The sequence below is a fragment of the Uranotaenia lowii genome, chromosome 3 (genome assembly GCF_029784155.1).
Source record: "Uranotaenia lowii strain MFRU-FL chromosome 3, ASM2978415v1, whole genome shotgun sequence".
Lineage (NCBI taxonomy): Eukaryota > Metazoa > Arthropoda > Insecta > Diptera > Culicidae > Uranotaenia > Uranotaenia lowii.
In genome coordinates this window covers 37,165,488-37,182,569 of record NC_073693.1, presented here as the reverse complement: position 1 = coordinate 37,182,569, position 17,082 = coordinate 37,165,488, and the positions used below count along the sequence as shown (strand labels likewise).

General features: G+C 36.0%; 1 protein-coding gene across 7 annotated transcripts in view; it reads left to right on the top strand.

The window, feature by feature from the left end:
* LOC129757814 (calcium-binding mitochondrial carrier protein SCaMC-2) overlaps positions 1-15,373 on the top strand; it is an 82,936-nt gene extending 67,563 nt beyond the window's left edge. For all 7 annotated transcript variants that reach the window (XM_055755130.1, XM_055755129.1, XM_055755131.1 and 4 more), the window contains 3 exons: positions 11,108-11,266; positions 11,343-11,910; positions 12,837-15,373. In XM_055755130.1, coding sequence (XP_055611105.1) covers positions 11,108-11,266; positions 11,343-11,910; positions 12,837-13,045 — 936 coding nt within the window. In that variant the 3' untranslated portion in view covers positions 13,046-15,373. The remainder of the gene's footprint in view (positions 1-11,107; positions 11,267-11,342; positions 11,911-12,836) is intronic.
* Positions 15,374-17,082: the final 1,709 nt, after the last annotated feature.

Sequence of the window (17,082 nt, the reverse complement as noted above, 5' to 3'; positions counted from 1 at the left end):
CGGTTGCGGTCCTTTTTCTTGTCTCGCGGTTGTTTTTCTCAATTTTTGGATTAATTCAACTAAGACCACAACCCGGGCTTTTTATGTTGTTATCTACCGGTAGGATTGGAAATGGTAGATATCACCGGAAGCGTTGAGGCTTATTTTTTTACATGCGTTTTCACATTTCTGTGGCACTGGAAACCGTACTTAATCCGACATTTTGGCTATGTGAGGCGGCAAAAAGTCGAAATTCCGGTTGAGTTTTCTTGTTGTCAACGACTTATACTGCCGCTATTCGCAAGACTGTCCCATATGCATTTTCGTCATTTTTCAGTTTATCTCAAAAATCGTTCAAATACAGTTAGTTCTTCATTTTAGACTAAAAACTTTCATAACTTTGTTCTCAACATATATGAAAAAAATACCAAGTCATGTCTGTCCCATATGAAATATACCCGCAAAGCTGTCCCATATGTCTATTTATACAGAATGCTTCAAAATTGCTCCTCTAATTTACGTTAATTTTACAAATATTCATACAATGTGTGCGACAAAATAAGCATTCATTGAAATTGCGAAAGTTAGACTAGATTAAATAGTACAGTAAAGATAAAATAACAATCTCCATAATTTTTACAAGCTAAGTTTAGCCTAATGAGTAAATTCCTCAAACTGTTTTTTTTTAAATTTCGCGTGAAGCTTATTGAATTGTTCTTTGTAAAACATGGAAAATAGTCAGCTACAAAGTCATATATTTTAGGTTTTTGTCATGCTGTTACTTGCTGCTTGGACTTTCATAAAATCTATGAACAAAAATACGCGTACCTGGTAGCACACGATTATGTCATATTGAATTGATTTTTCTCATCAAATATTTGTAGCCAAGATACTTTGCTGTTTCTGATTCAGCATTAATTTAATTTGAAGGTATTTAAAGTCATTCTAAAAAGATAATCGACCGAAAAACTTTACAAAATATGATGGTACAGGTTGTTTTATTCATGGAACGTTGTTATTCGTTTTATATTAGACCCACTCAATTCTTACAATAAACTTTGTTTATCATTGACTATCTAAACATGTCATAAACATCATTTTAAACTTATTTTTATCAGTAAACAACAAGTAAAGTGAATAATACAGCGCAGATAGAGAGAATCAAATGATCAACTGACAAAAGAAAAGCCAAATATGGGACAGCTTTGCGGGTATATTTAATCCGCATGCGAAATATACTCGCAAGGCTGTCCCATCATTATTTTCTCCTCCGCATCAACAACTTCCAAATCAAAAACACATTGGACGAAATTCTACAACAATTATCTTAATATCTGTGAAGAAAGAAGTAGAAAAGGTAAAGTTTCAACCGAGAAATCCACGAAAGTTTCTAAAAATCTTTAAAGCCGTTTTTCTCGGTTCGTTGTTTTTGCATATGGGACAGACTTGCCGGCAGCGGCAGTATACATCTTGTATTGAGACAGATCTATCTTATAGAAGGGCCAAAGATTGTCAGTCGAACTTAAAATTTTCAAGTAACTCTGTCCATTTCTAACTTCTTCGAAAAAGTCAGTTGTCAAGTGGTTGAACCTACAGTCTGAAGAAATATTGGGATTAGTAGTTTTCGTTCGATTAAGGGTCAATTTTCGTTAAGTTATATTGCGGATTTTCCTTATTTTAACAGAAAATCGTATGGAAAGCACCTTGAAAACAAACAATTTGTTTCTATTATGCAGCTTTTTTGCATTTAGCAGGGTGGTCAGAGAACCGGCAAAACCGGAAATCGAAAATGGGACCGGGAAAACCGGGGAAAACCCTGGAATTTTGAATCAAAACCGGGAAAATTCTCTATGAATAATTTTTCCCCTAAATGAACCTATTGAATTCAATTTTTTTTCTTTGCTCAAAAGCGGTATAAATTCGGCATCTAAATTCCATGGAGAATATTTTGGAAAAAGTCGGAAAATTCTTGAAGAAATCGGGATTTCATTCATTTTTTATTTTTGTTATTTATAAATAAGATTTTACATCTTTCTTATGCTTAAACGCGTGTTATGTGTATATGCATTTTATCACAGAGACGTTATATGAACCATTTATCTCTCATTGCACTATGTTCCAGCTCAAAAATATTTTGAGATTTTTTTTTTGTGAATTTACTTTTTTTAGACTGTTTTGAATTGAAAAAAAAAAAAATAATTAAATCACATTTTTCAAAAACTATCAAAAAAAAGTTGTCCAAAAATGAAAAATCTAATTATTATCAAGCGGCAAAAGTGCGAGAAACTTATCTCTCATATGGTTAAGAAAATAGTTTTTGGAAAATTAAGTTCAATTTTTTACCTTTGAGAGTCGGGAATTCATAAGATCATGAGGGAAAAATGCGAGAAAACAGATAAATTGAAAATGAATGGTCACCATCTTAGATGGTTAATAAAATGCACGAGAGGCATAACAAGATAACAAATTTTTGTGTGATTCTTTTTTAAATTCTTCGCTTTCAGTGGTTATCAAATTATACATATATTGAATAAAAAATGTTAAAAAAACACAGAATTAATATTAACATGCCAAGTCCAGAATCAAGCTAAAAAAAAATCAGGTTCTAAAATAATTTAAAATTATAAAATTAAAAACCTTACTTAGTATTCACAACGAGAATAGAAAATTTCTGAATACGTAGGAAGAATAGGATTCAGCTATCAACATTGAAGAAAAAAATTAGAATACCTATCATTAGCAATCAACTGGCTAAGCATTAGAAATAAAAATAAATTCGAATCATAAATCCAAACTTCAAGTTAAGTTTTGATTTATAGATCCTTAATTCACCCGGAATTCACCGTTGATTTAACAGACGTACAAGCTAGCCCACGAAACTTGTTTAAAAATTCCAACACCCTTTTTGAACCAATTTTTTTTGGCTTGGCCACCAGATGTCTCCAAACACACCAAAAAGAACTGTCAAAACAAAGCTGAGAAAAATTTACTAAGTTTCAGTTAGTTTTCAATAGGTCATATGAGCTACTTGACACACTTCAAGAAAATCGTTGTCGAGAATTGGTAACACGTTCGTCACGTGTTGCATAATAATGAAAATGACATAAAAAATATTACCTTTTTCATTCAAATTTGTTAGAAATACAAAGTTTATAACAGTGGGATGATAAAGTGAAATGTGAAAGTAACCTGCTTTTTTTGTAATTTCTTTCTTTGAAACGGCTCATACCTTGAGGCTTTAAAGAACCTAATTCGTTTTGTATGTTTACAATTGTTTTTTTAGGTCTAGATAGCCACTTTTTGAAGAGAACAGAAAATATATAGTGAAATATGAAACAATAGCTTTTAGAAGAAGGTATATTTCGAACATGTAATCAATGTCCATCGCAGCTAGTACATCTCTTACTGGGGTGCACGTAACCTGCTTTAAAATGCCTAGAATCAGTACTGCTGGGTGATACTGATCGTCAAGAATGTTTCTAAATTTGAGTGGACATAGGCGATGCGTTTTCTAACTTCAATTACTGTTCAAACTTATACCAAAGCTGTTTCGCCCAGTTAAAAGTAACTCTGATTGCATTTATCATGCAATAAATTGAAGCCGTCCATTTTACTGAGACATTGGATTGATTATTTGTGATTTCATATACGATTAAGTCTTTTTGAAAACTGGGTTGATTTGTAACTTTTGAACGGCGCAATAGATGGCACTGTTTCAAGTCAATTTTTAACGTATTTTTTTGGTGATAGCAATCGAAATTTTACACTCTTTTCTGAAGTTTTTTTGTTATAGTTTGTACGTCTGTTCTCTGAGGGTATATTTTAAATTTCAGAAACCAGAGCTCAATAGTCAAATTCAGTACGCGGTTGAATGCTTGTGATTTAGCTGTGTTGGTAAGCTAGTTGCCTTCTAAGCCGATGTCCACGAGTTCGAGCCCAAGAGTAAACTAAGTATTTAACACAGTTTAACCGGATAAGTTTTTTAATAACTTCCCCCAACTGCAACGGTGACATAATGTCGCCATGAAGATGGTAAAATGACTATAATCGAAACCAAAAAAAAAAAAAAGATAAACTATTTTTCAATTGGAACATCATCTTTATAATGCAATCAGAAAGGTGTTGATAAGATAATAAATAAAATGTAGAGTTTTGCACCAGATATAGATTGAGATATGAAGATCGTTTGGTATAAATACTTAAAATTAATATTTTTTTTCATCCCTGTAATCCTAAGGGTCTAAATTTCTATAGGAATCTCTAAAGAGACTATAGTAAATAAAGATGCGCCATCTGATAATGAGCTTGCAACCCTGATGTAGGGCTGCCTTTAAGATAGTTTGGTTCTGCTCGATTGGAATGACACTGACAGAAAATACAAAATTCCAATCGTGACATTTCGTCTCTTTGTTTACTTTAGGCTCGTTAGGAATCCCAACAAACAAACATCATCGTCATCAAACATTTGAATAACCTTTGAATTTGAAGTTTGATTAACTAAAAATTTCAAATCCTCTCACACTTTTACGTTCAACGTTATCAAAAATATTATTTAAGTAAAAAAACCCGGATTACCATATTTATTTATGTTTTTTAAAACTGGGAGAATAAAAAAAAATCTCGTTCGAGAAAACCGGGAATTTGGAAATGGAAGCTCGCTGGCCACCCTGATTTGGATCGAATGTAACAAAAATGGCAAAATCGGCAAAGCCTCAATTCAGCTATAGATATGGTTGGATTGTTCTGATCGCTACACCCAGTTGCAGTGCTAAATAATACCGTATTTCTTTATGCCGAGTGTTGCACTGGTGCACCACTAGTTGCTGTCAAACTGTTTGTTTATTCGAGCAGTGTTGCACTGCCATCGGACGGTAGTTTTTAAATTGAATGTTATTTTGATTTACAGTACACATTTTACTACACGGAAAGAAAAAAAAGGTGGAATTTACCGAGAAGCAGGGGTAATTTTTTTCCACCCTTCTTTCGAGGTAAATTTTACCTTTTTGGGTACATTCGACCGGTTTCTCATTTACTGACTATAAAGGTAAATGTAAGCTGTTCTGGCTTTTCACCAAATATTAATCAAAAAGACCCAAATCCGCTGAATCCTTCTGAATTAGTTAGCACATTATTTCTCCGTTTGACTCATCCGGCCAGCTGGGGAATAGTTTTAATTCTCTGTGGTTGCTCCAGAATAATTTGGGAAACACTTCGAAGTTCATTGGACCCATCTGTAATGGAAGCAAAGTTTATGAGAACTAGCACAACTAAATCTCACATGAGCTTTTATTATGTCGTATAAAACAAAATGTAAACAAAAAGTTATATTTCGAAAAAATACAAAAACTTGCAGCAGTTTTCTGTGAATTCTGGCTAAATTCTGAAATTTAAGCTACACCGTTCTGTTTCTATTTCACATTTTGCGCACGAATGCAAACTTGTTCGTGAATGAAATATCAGCTCACCCACAAATGATTTCAGAAAACAGTTACCTTTTTTCTAGGTGAATTGTACAGATTTGTTTAACTCAATCCAGGTCAACTTAACCTCGCTAAGAGGTAAGCTTCTCCTCGCCACAAGGTAAATTTTACCTCGGAGAGGTAGAAACCTTTTTTGGTTTTATTTTTTCTTCTTGGTGAATTGTAACTTTTTCATTCTGCTTAATTTAGGTAAACTTCTCCTTGCTACGAAGTCTTTACCTTTTTTAGATTCTCCTTTTTCTAGGTGAATTCTTCCTTCTTTGTCAGCTCGATTCAAGTAAATTTAAACTCGTTGTGACGAGAGTTTCACCTCGACGAGGTAAATATTACCTTTTTGGAGTTCACAAGTAGTTACCTGTTTTATCTCGGTAAATTTTACCTTTTTATTATTTTCCGATCTAGACCCAAATTCCCACCAAAGCAAAAGCACTGTAGTTTACTAAACCACCAGCTTCAACTTCATTTGTTTAGTACTGGTTTTAGGATTGTTTCAAAACTAGATTTGGATCCAAATTGAGACAGTTCTTTTTTGGTTTCGTATTTGGAATCCTTCTTTTGTCACTTGGAGTAGAAACATCATACTAAAAAATAACCCGAATCTTAAATTAAACGGAGCAAATTGAACAAAAGCTTGCATGCAACTAACTCGCATACACTCTACATTTCACAAAGGTTAGTTATTTAGATCGAAAATTTGAAAAATCTGGTATACAAAATGGGATACAATACTCTATTTCTACAGTTTTTCTTTCGCTCTTTCAAATGTTAAAATTTTTGAAGAATTCATAAAAGTTTCCAATAAAATATTTTAAACTTTATTCGGGATTTTCAAAGAAATCGAAGAGGGTGATTTTTGTCAGATTTTGTCTAAGTGAAACCTTCAATTTATGTGATTTGAAAGGCACTTTGAAAGTTTTGAAATTTATCAGTTTTGAGTTAAATTAATCTTTGATCACAGATGAAATAGCGAAGCTACATTCAAAACAAAAACTGATTGTAAATCTATGTATTATCCTTCATTCAAACAATGATTCAATTTTTTGAAAAATTGCTAGTTGTAGAAATGCATTGCACTAAAAAATAAAATTCCACATCATTTAAAAAATTTGATAAAAAAAAACTTCTGACATCGTTCTTGACATTTCTATCATTTTAAAACTATTTAACAACTTTGCTGAAGATAGTAAAACATTTTTAATTACGCTGTAGAAAATATCTCAGATTTCTTCTGGTTAAAATTTTCTCAAAAAGTTTCGTTAAAACTCTCGTATTTTACAAAACTGGAAAAAATAAACAACTTTTTCTCGGATGCCGAAATCGTTCGCGGTCTTGAATAAAGTTTTTTTTTTTAATATTTTACAGTTTTACCAAAAAATGTGCGTGTAATTATGAAATGAATTATAGACTATTTCCAAAAAAATAAGTCAAGAATCTGAAAATCGAGGGCTGCAGATAGAAATTTATCGCATATTTGGATTCAGCACCCTCCAAATAAGTAAAAATCAGCTCTTTATAATTCTATGTACCTCAGGAAAATGTGAATTTGATTAACTTGTGTTATGCTGTGAATAAACAAATTTTCCGTACAGCACTAGTTTTGACACAAAAACGTTAATAACGGACACTTTTTTAGCTAAAATGGCACCACCATATCGCCATTTTGTGCATCAATTCGTCCCCTTTTAAGATGAATTTTTATGTATCTTATATACTTACCCGTTCGTAGGGAATATTCAATTTAAGACTATGACTCCTCCTCTAATGTCAAAATTTTGTCAGTATACTGGTGCTTAGGCTGGTTAAACTTGTTCATATTTCTTCAGATCTCAACCAAATTTTATTTTGAGGACTCAATTTCATGACTCATAATCTTCAATTGATTATTTATCCCGAAAGGGTAAACGTACAAGAAATCAAATAATTGATCTTAAAAGATGACGAATTTATGTATAAAATGATGATATTTTGCTGCCACGAAAGATGACGAATTTATGTACAAAATGATGATATTTTGTTGCCATTTAATCTTTAAAAGTGTCCGTTATGAACATTTTGGTGTTAAAAGTAGTGCTATATGGACATTTTTCTTATTCTCAGTATTCGAAACGAAAAAAATGCATGACTGATTTAGCGTTGCATAGTCAGCCTTTTCAACATTATCTCCAGGCTGATTCAGATGAAGGTACATTTTGATTTTCTTCTAATTATGAGATATAGTTGATAAGGTTTAAATTCAAAATAATATTCTGTTTGAAATCCGCCATTTGCAAAAATCTGTTCGAAAACTTTGTAAGGAAGTTTGTTTTGGGCGATGAATAGCCCTGGTATTCGTTTATGGAAAATGTTATCGAAATACCATCAAGACGCCATTCACCGCCCAGTTAAGCGGTTTTTCAACTTCAAACATGTGTAATAAAAAACGACGGCGGATTTTTATTCGCTTTCTTTTCCAATACATCCCAAAACTGCTCTACTTTAAATAAAAAATTTAGTGGAATGCGAAAAATGTACGCTTTTCAAAATAATTAACTAAACTTTGGGGTGTTCAACTGGCCCTATTACCGCCCACTCGACTTTTTCGGGTATCGATAATGTTTTCTTAAGGAAAAACTATCTAAACAACACGGAAACTGTTCTTTTTAGTATTTTCCATACAACGAGCTGTCAAAACCATATTTTGGCTCTTTAGAGAATACATTTTGTGAATTTTTTTCCGCAAATTTAGTACAAATTTTAACAAAGTGCGTTGATTGACAAAATGATGATTCCCGGCAAACAATTTCAAGTAACCGGTTACTTTCAGCGATTCATGCGTTAAAAACAAAGAAATTGTGCGTGGCCGGTCATTAGGAACCCACATTTTTTTTATACACCAATTACCGCCCATCACTAAACGCTTCAAAAAACAACAAATATTGAAAAAATCGAAAATTTTTTGATGCAAATCTGTTCTACGAAAATAAAACTATCGTTTCAAGTCGATTTTAGGTCCAATAGGTACTATCTAGTAAACAAAAACCCTTTTTGCCCTAGGAGTACAGTAATGCTTAGTTCGCTAACAGGCGTCGAATTAAATAATTTGACCAGCAACGAAAAACCAAATATTTTATTTCTGGCTATAGTTAGCATAATTAAGTGATGTTTTTTCAGTGAAATGGTCGAACAATGATGCCGACACAGAACACAGGTCTTATATTTGGAGAAAACATCCCAGTTTTTTTCAAAATACACACAAAAGGGTGATTTTGGGCGGTAAATGGTGTCTGGGCGGTGAAAGGCGTCTTGATGGTACAAAACCTTATTTTTTCACTCTTTTGACATCTCTCTGAATTCTTTTTATATTTTTTTTCGTTGAATTTTAGATCTATAAGATCTAAAAAAAATACTATCACGGATGATGGTTGAGCAAGTTCACACTTACATGCACTTTTACCTGATTTAACATCACTCAAATTTGATTGAATAACCGTGCCAAGCTGGAGTTTTAGTTTTCGATACTCCGAAGAAAATACAAAAGACAAGCTTAATCCAAAAATTTCGATCCTTGTTATGTAGAATGTTGTTAAAGTTTCGAAATCATAGATGTTTTCAACAAAAGGAGGAGCTTTCTAGAAAATTTCTTATTTAGAGTTGAGGGAAAGAATAATGAATCATGAATCATCACTCGCATCGCCATCTGACCACCGATCGTCGTAAATTGATCGTCATCAACCGAAATTTTTTATCAATCAAATCGATAAATTTCAATTAGCATACGGACGGATCGGATGGTTGCAATTTATCATCCGTGTGATCATCGGTCTCCAGTTTCGATTAACACCCTTCTTCGTCAGTTTTTATCAGTTTTTTCCCAGGATAACCACAAACTTGTTAGATACCGCAAGGCACCGCATCGATCGAGGTCGAATTGATTAGCTTCCCCCAGCTTGAAATTTCGTCGTAGGTGTCAGCACGCCTCAGATGGACCAGGTGATCCGGAGGGCGCGTCACTTTTTTTTTGTCGAAATCAATCGATCACGCGCCCTGCCACGCTTCCTCCGAATGGATGGGAAAAATAAGGCTGTTTTGGAAGACGTCCGCAAGCCCCTGTACTATAGCTTGTTATTCCTTGTGGGATGTGGAAATAAACATATTGAAATATGTTATTGGCTAGACACCGTGTCCATTGGATGCTGATAACGCTAGGCGATCATCTTTGTTTTGAATCGAACGCTGCCAAAGGAAACAATCTGGATTCCAATCGATGCTTATGCGGAGATCAACATTCTGTTTACGTCTGATCGGTGGATGACCAAAGCAATTTTATGTACCTATCACGCTACCCTCAAATGATAGTCAAGTCCAAAGCGAATTAGAATCACATAAGACATCGATGATGTAAACGAGATCCCGTCGTAACAAAGAAAGTCGAATTTTCACAACACTGATCTAATTTCTTCCACATTGGTCATAGATCTTTGTCCTATCACGATTCGAACCAGTTCAAGGTTTCCGACTCGGTGTCGAAACTTGTCAAATATGTAGTGGATCTTAAGTAGGGGTACTGCGCAGTGCCAGTACAATCACCACAAACGGATTCAATGAGCTGTTTTAAGCGACTATCAGCGACTGAATACACTCTCTGTTCTTCATACACAAATATGCATATCAACGCGATGAGTTGAGTAAATGTTTGATTTATGTATTCAGCTCGTACCAGTACTGAGCAGTAAGTCCTAGTTGCTAAGTGGCTTCTCATGCTGCTTACGACCTCAATGTTCAACTTATGTTCAACAGTAGCATCATCGATTGTACCCATACAAAGCAGAAAGCGATCACGCAGCTTTGGCATGAACTTAATGTGTCGTCATCAACACGACGAAACGCTCTAAACGTAATCAACTTTCGAAGCGTTCTTCTATGCCGCGTCCAGTTAGTCGTGACGTCACAAACCATGTGGTTTGTTTCAACCGGACAGTCACTTCCATGCCTTCGAGTGTGATCGATAATCACCAGTCATTCGGTACTTAATTGTTGGTATTGGTTATTGGATTGTCTTAAACCACCAACGACAGCGACTCAGCTTGAACCGGCCCAAGCCGGATTAGTCGCGACAAGGAGAGTGAAATCTGCCAAGACGTTTGCGTCATTCCCTGGCTGACATTCTGTTGTCTTTCTTCCCGCGGGGCGTGTTGGGCTGGTTGACGCGCGCGTAAATTTGCGAACAAATAAGAATGTGTTTAAGTTTACGATTGGGTCTATCTATCCGTTGTTGATCAAGCGTTTGGTTTGGGTCGTGCGGAAGCCGTGGAATGAGACATGATGATCCGGTGACAGACGAGACAGTTCAAGGGCAATAAAGATAATCCTTCGCACAGGTTGATCTACTTTAGATTAGCGCCCTCCTTGCCTGGGTTAGTCAAATTGGAGCTCTCTGATGCACTGAAATAGATTACAGTTTTGAACACACCTTAGTAGGCTGGAAAAGTAATTGATGGTGACTTTTGTTGTTTTCCTATGTTGATTAGAATCACACAAAACTTTCAAATTTATAAAGCTAAACTGCACCGTTTTAATTTATTTATATTTCTACAAAAAATCAATAAATGAGTGCCTCGGAAAAGCAAGTTCACTACAATCAGTTTCTCCATTATCACGTTCACTTTCAGTACCTGGACATAGGCGAGGACCTGAACGTACCTGATGATTTCACGCAAAGCGAAATGCAGAGCGGCATGTGGTGGCGCCATCTGGCGGCCGGTGGTTTTGCCGGTGCCGTCTCCAGAACCTGCACCGCTCCCCTCGACAGGCTCAAGGTGTTCCTACAGGTAAGTTCAAAATATTTCCATATAAATATACTTAATTGAGATCAATTACTAATCATTAACTTTTCCAAACCTCCAGGTGCAAGCGAGCAAACAGCGAATCTCAGACTGCCTGCAGTACATGCTGAAGGAGGGCGGGGTGCGGAGTCTCTGGCGCGGGAACTTTATCAACGTGCTGAAAATCGCGCCCGAATCGGCCATCAAGTTTGCCGCCTACGAGCACATCAAGCGGTTCATCCGCGGCAACGACAAACGCCAGATGACGATCTACGAGCGGTTCGTGGCCGGTGCGTGTGCCGGCGGTGTGTCCCAGTCCGCCATCTACCCACTAGAAGTATTAAAAACCCGACTAGCGTTAAGGAAAACCGGACAATACAGTAGTATAATGGACGCGGCGACCAAGATCTACCGCCGCGAGGGTCTCCGTTCGTTCTACCGTGGCTACATTCCAAACATGCTCGGGATCCTGCCCTACGCGGGTATCGATCTGGCCGTGTACGAGACGCTGAAGAAGAAGTACCTCAGCCATCACGAGACGGAACAGCCGAGCTTCTGGTTGCTGCTGGCGTGCGGTAGCGCCTCCAGCACCCTGGGGCAGGTGTGCTCGTACCCGCTGGCGTTGGTGCGGACCCGGCTCCAAGCTCACGGTAAGTTGCGCGCTCAAGAACCTTAGATGTATAAGCTTAAATCCGCTGTTGCTGAAAAGAATGCGTCAGATGGCGTAGGAGGACACTCTACTTGCAATGTTGCATTTTAGGGAAACTTTCTCCCGCTAATTATTCTAAATTCACAGCATCTTCTTTAGATCGATGCGATTTGGTCTAGAACGAAGGTCAGCAAATCAAGATTTAAAATAAATCCTTCAGAGCCAAAAGGAACTATATCCAGATTGCCCGGTTTTATCCGGGTTTGCCCGGATATTTAATACAAAAAATGGGAACAGTCCGGCTCGGTCCAGGAGCCTGGATTTCATTGGAAAAAGCCCAGATTTTGCCCGGATTTATTGGTAAATCAAACAAAAAAAATTGTGTTGTAAATTTTTTGAGAAAGTTTTTTACGAAAATAATACAAAAAGATTTTTTTTGGAGCCTTAAATACGATATAAAATCTACGGATAAACTTTGATGAAAAATATTTGTTTTTCAATTTAAATCCTTGATTTTTGTTGAATAATTTTTGGTTTTTGACCAAATTTGCCCGGATTTTTGGTCGTCAATTTTAAAGACAAATGCTGGATTTTGCCACGTTTTTATATAAAATTGCCGGGATTTGCCTGGCCCGGCTACGTGCTGAAAAAATTCTGGCAACCGTAGACTAAATGCATATCAGCTGATTTCAAGAACAGATTTTTAAAGTTCATACAGTTGTCTGATTGTAGATAATAGAGGTCGCTGTCATAAATTGAAGAATAAAGAAAGACAGGATACCAACAGCGGATTGAAATTTGTACACTTGGTGAATATAGAAAAACCTCTTGTTTACTCTAATATTCGAAGATGTCGATCCGACCGGTTCGAGCCTCTGAAACATCTCTAGAACTACTAAATTTTATTTTTCTCTCTCCCATTTCCAGCTGTCACAATTGCGGCGCAGAATCCGGCCGAAGGAATCGCAGCCACGCCCACGATGAGCAACGTGTTCAAGCGGATACTGCAAACCGAGGGCCCCCTAGGTCTGTATCGGGGCATCACGCCCAATTTCATCAAGGTACTGCCGGCCGTGTCGATCAGCTACGTCGTGTACGAATACTCGAGCCGTGCCCTGGGTGTGAACATGACGTGATTTGCTGGCGCCCGCAAAACAATACCAACACCATTTCTTCTCCTTCTGATCGCCATCGTCGTCGTTAGTTGGGTTAGATCTTGTTGGCTGATCTCGGCTGCAGGCGCCGAGATTCAGATGCTATCAAACATGCAAACCATACCACTAGCCGCAGCTGTCTCATCACCACAAAACCGTCATCATCGTCGAACGCTCGTCATCCTGTGTTGTTCATTCGAGAAACACACGCGGGCGGCCGTCGTCCTTCCTTCAGTTATTTATTATCATTTGATTAAAAGAGAAAACAAAACACCATCGAAACAACTCCAACAAACAGTTTTCCTCTCCAGTAGAGTTTAAACTAGGATTCAGCGAACTTACCCGGAACATTTACGGACACTCCAATGTTTGTTTAAGTATTAAGATTGTAGGGAATGCGAGGGAAACCGAAAAGGAACAAAAAGTCAAAACCGACGAATGATACCAGGAGCAGAATCAGATTCGCTAGACTAAAAATTACGAAAACCACGGGAAGGACTTGGACAATGCTGAAAGTACACTTAAAAAAAAGTTCAATATAGTGCTTTTCTGTAACTTTACTAAGGCTAAGTGTAGATATTGCATGTTTAACTTATTTCTCCGCCCTGTTATTTTTATTACTTCTAGTAGCAACAAATTGAAAAAGCTCTTTTTTATACTGAAAAATACAAAAATAACCCAAAAACATGCTTTCGTAAGTAAACCTTTTCTCACAGAGACGTATGAAACCTTTTACGATTCCATTCATTGCATAATCTATCTATCGTAGTTAATATTAAAACAACTGATGAAAAATAGAATCAACCGTTTGAAACCGCGTTATAAAGTCTCTCTAAACGTTACTGTTTATATTCTAAAACAAACAAGAAAAAAAAACCTAAAACAAAACATATACTGAATCAATATGAAACAGACAAATGAAACGAGAAAAATAAAAATTATAACCTAAAGCCAAACAACAAAAATAGAAACGCAAGTAGTTAATGAACCATAAACAAAAAAAGAAAGCTGATTGTAAAAGCAAGCTTACTATCCGAAGCGAGAAAGAGAAACAACGAGAGAGTAAGTGTGACCGTGTGTATTAGTAGGAGGTTTGCCCGTCGCCCTCACTCTTTAGAGACAGATTTTTTTCAAACAATAATTAAAACTCTTATTTATTTTAATTTAGAGAACTTGCTTACGCGCCACCCTCAATTGAAATTAAAAAAAAAGTGTAACCCACAAGAGAGCAGCAGCAAATTGCATGTATATTTTAGGTGTATTGTAGTGAATTTACGCAATTTTCCTCCCAATTAAACCCGATTTGCTTCCCAATTAGTTAGAACTGTTGAAAGCCTTCCTAAATTTTCAACTTTCATCATTCTTCTGCTGGTTAAGAAAAAAAACCCGTAAGCTTAACGCAAACAGGGCCGGTTCCTGTTGTACGCGCATGCTTTGAGATCCTTGCATCCTTTTGAATGTGAGTGCGTGATGGAAATCGTAAGATTTTTTTCTGAATGTTTGCTTCTTTACTTCCTTCCTTTCCTTTCCTGTTTTCCTCCCTTAGATAGGACTTATATGTAATTGCTTAGTATTTTTGGTCCCCTTTTTTATTTTGTAAATTTTAGCTTTTTTTTAAACTTAAAAATTGGGAAGCAGTTGTCATGTTCGCTTGTGTGTGATCGTATTGCTGCAGGTGTGCGAATGTTGATAGAATATTGAAATTGATTACTGAGATACTAGAAAAGAAGATAAAGGAGGAAAAGAAAAGGATAAAACGGAAACGAAAAGCACTGATTGGGCAACAGGAACATGTGTAGGTAACGATTTTAAATCTTTAATCCCCATTTTCGTTGGATTAATCTGTGAAAGTGCGATCAAGTCGGAATATTTTTCCTTGTTTGCTTTGTTCTTTCAAATATTTCAAATGTGATGACTATTTTCCTTTTGGAAAACTTTAAAAATCAAATCAAAAGTTGGCGAAAATATTTTTTGAAACTTCTTATTTATTCCGTTCGATATATTTTTTGGAAACAATACCGCAAAGATGCACGCTGAGAGTGGCACAAAACAAAAGAACACAAACGAGAAATGAAACCAGAATTGTCGAGTCTAGAGGATCGGAAATACAATGATAAGCTGATAAACGAAAAAAAAATCTTGTAGGTATGTAATGATCTTTCCAAAAAGAGGCATCTCCTGTAATGCAACAACATTCGAACAACAACCGTCTTGCTAACACGACAAAAATGCAGAAACAAACAAACAACAACAACTAAAGCTAAATCAATGAAATAAAAAAAAACGATTATTCTCTATTCTATAAACAAATTTAGATTTCGGTTATTTAATATTAATAATGATGACATTTTCCTTTACGTATTACTACTAAGTTGTCACAAAGAAACTCGTTAGCAATTTTAGTTCGGGAAAACAGGCGAGATTCACAAGAGGAATTTCTAATTTTCAATATTTGTGTGAATTCTGATAGTATGATAGAAGTCTCAAATTGATAGGTTATTTCGAAAATTATTTTCAATTTTGATTGTGGATTTAAGAATGTAATGTGCATTGATATAATTATTGTTCATTTTACAAATTTCATAAAATATTTTAACTCTCATACCGATAATATCGGATGATAGTTTCGAGAATGTTTAGGATGATTTAAGCCGATGACGTTTAAAAAAGGAAAATTAATAGTTGCAAGATTGCCCAGCAAAGACCTCTCTTTCAAGGGAGATGTTAAAATTCTAAGGACCAAATAAATTTAAAAAAAAAAACAGCAATGATCTCCAATCAAGATAGATTGAAGAAGCACGTGGTGTGTGTTAAACGTTTATTACTATTTTATTTCGAAAAAAAAAAAAACGGTTCGGGCAAACGCTTACTTATAGGACCGTGATATTGCATACCCAAAGGCGCTTTTATTTCCACGATCAAGCAGCTTGACTCTACTTCTTAGGGAAGACAATCGGTCCCAACGACTGGACGGTGGAGGGTTTTACTGTGGTCGTCGTTGTTGCGGGTTTAGCCGTACTGGTGGTACATGCTGGCCCAATAATGATCTGGATCGAGGAAGCTGGTAAAACTGCTGCTCCCCCACTCGTAGCCACCGGAAACACGATCGCAGCAGAAGGATTATTGACAACACGCTGCTGAGGCCACCACCAGCTGCCGAAAGTTATGGGTTTCGCTTTAGCATCCACTTGATACGGGGGTCCGAGAACAAGCATATTTGTTGAAATCAAAACAAAAATGAAATTAAGTTCAATATTGGCTGAGAGTGTTTTGAACATTTTGAACCGACTGAGTCTTTAGTTTTGAAGGCCTTCAACTTTAAGTTGTGAACTAAAATGCAAATGGAAAACTTAATTTAAAATAGCCGTTTAAAATCTCCTTGAAATGCAAAACAGACATACGCCAACTAAAGAAAGAACCGAATTATAATTTATAATTGAACGGGTATGTCTGTTTATAAAAAGGAGGGTGAAAAAGAAAATTTGCTACATACTTTCGGTATTTTTTTAAACGTTACAGTCCTTGAGTACAAACATGAGGAATAAGATAATCCTAACCCTTTTGTTGGTATTGCTAACTTTGACAAGTGCAGAAAATTTGACATCTGATAAGAATCTTGATTACACGATAAACGTTAACAATACTATTGAAAATTCGTTCAAAAACACTGTGAAATGTTACTGCATAACAAGTCCATGCCCATGTAGCTGGTGGAGAGGATAATAGTATTAAGAAGATTTTCCAAACTATTAACATTCAAGCTTTTGGACAACTGGAACATCTATATGCAACACCTGTAACGAACCTTTAACTGTTAAGCATTTGATTGGAGAATGTCGTATGTATGACCAGGAAAGAAAAACTAACGGCATCAGTCACGACGTTTCCTCTGCCTTGAATCCAAGCAATGAAAAAAAATTGTTAGATTTTTTGAAAAGTGCTAATTTATTAAGAAAACTGTAATTTAGTGTATTTGTGTATGTATTTGTATTTTTTTCTTTCACTCAGAGGACGAAGGA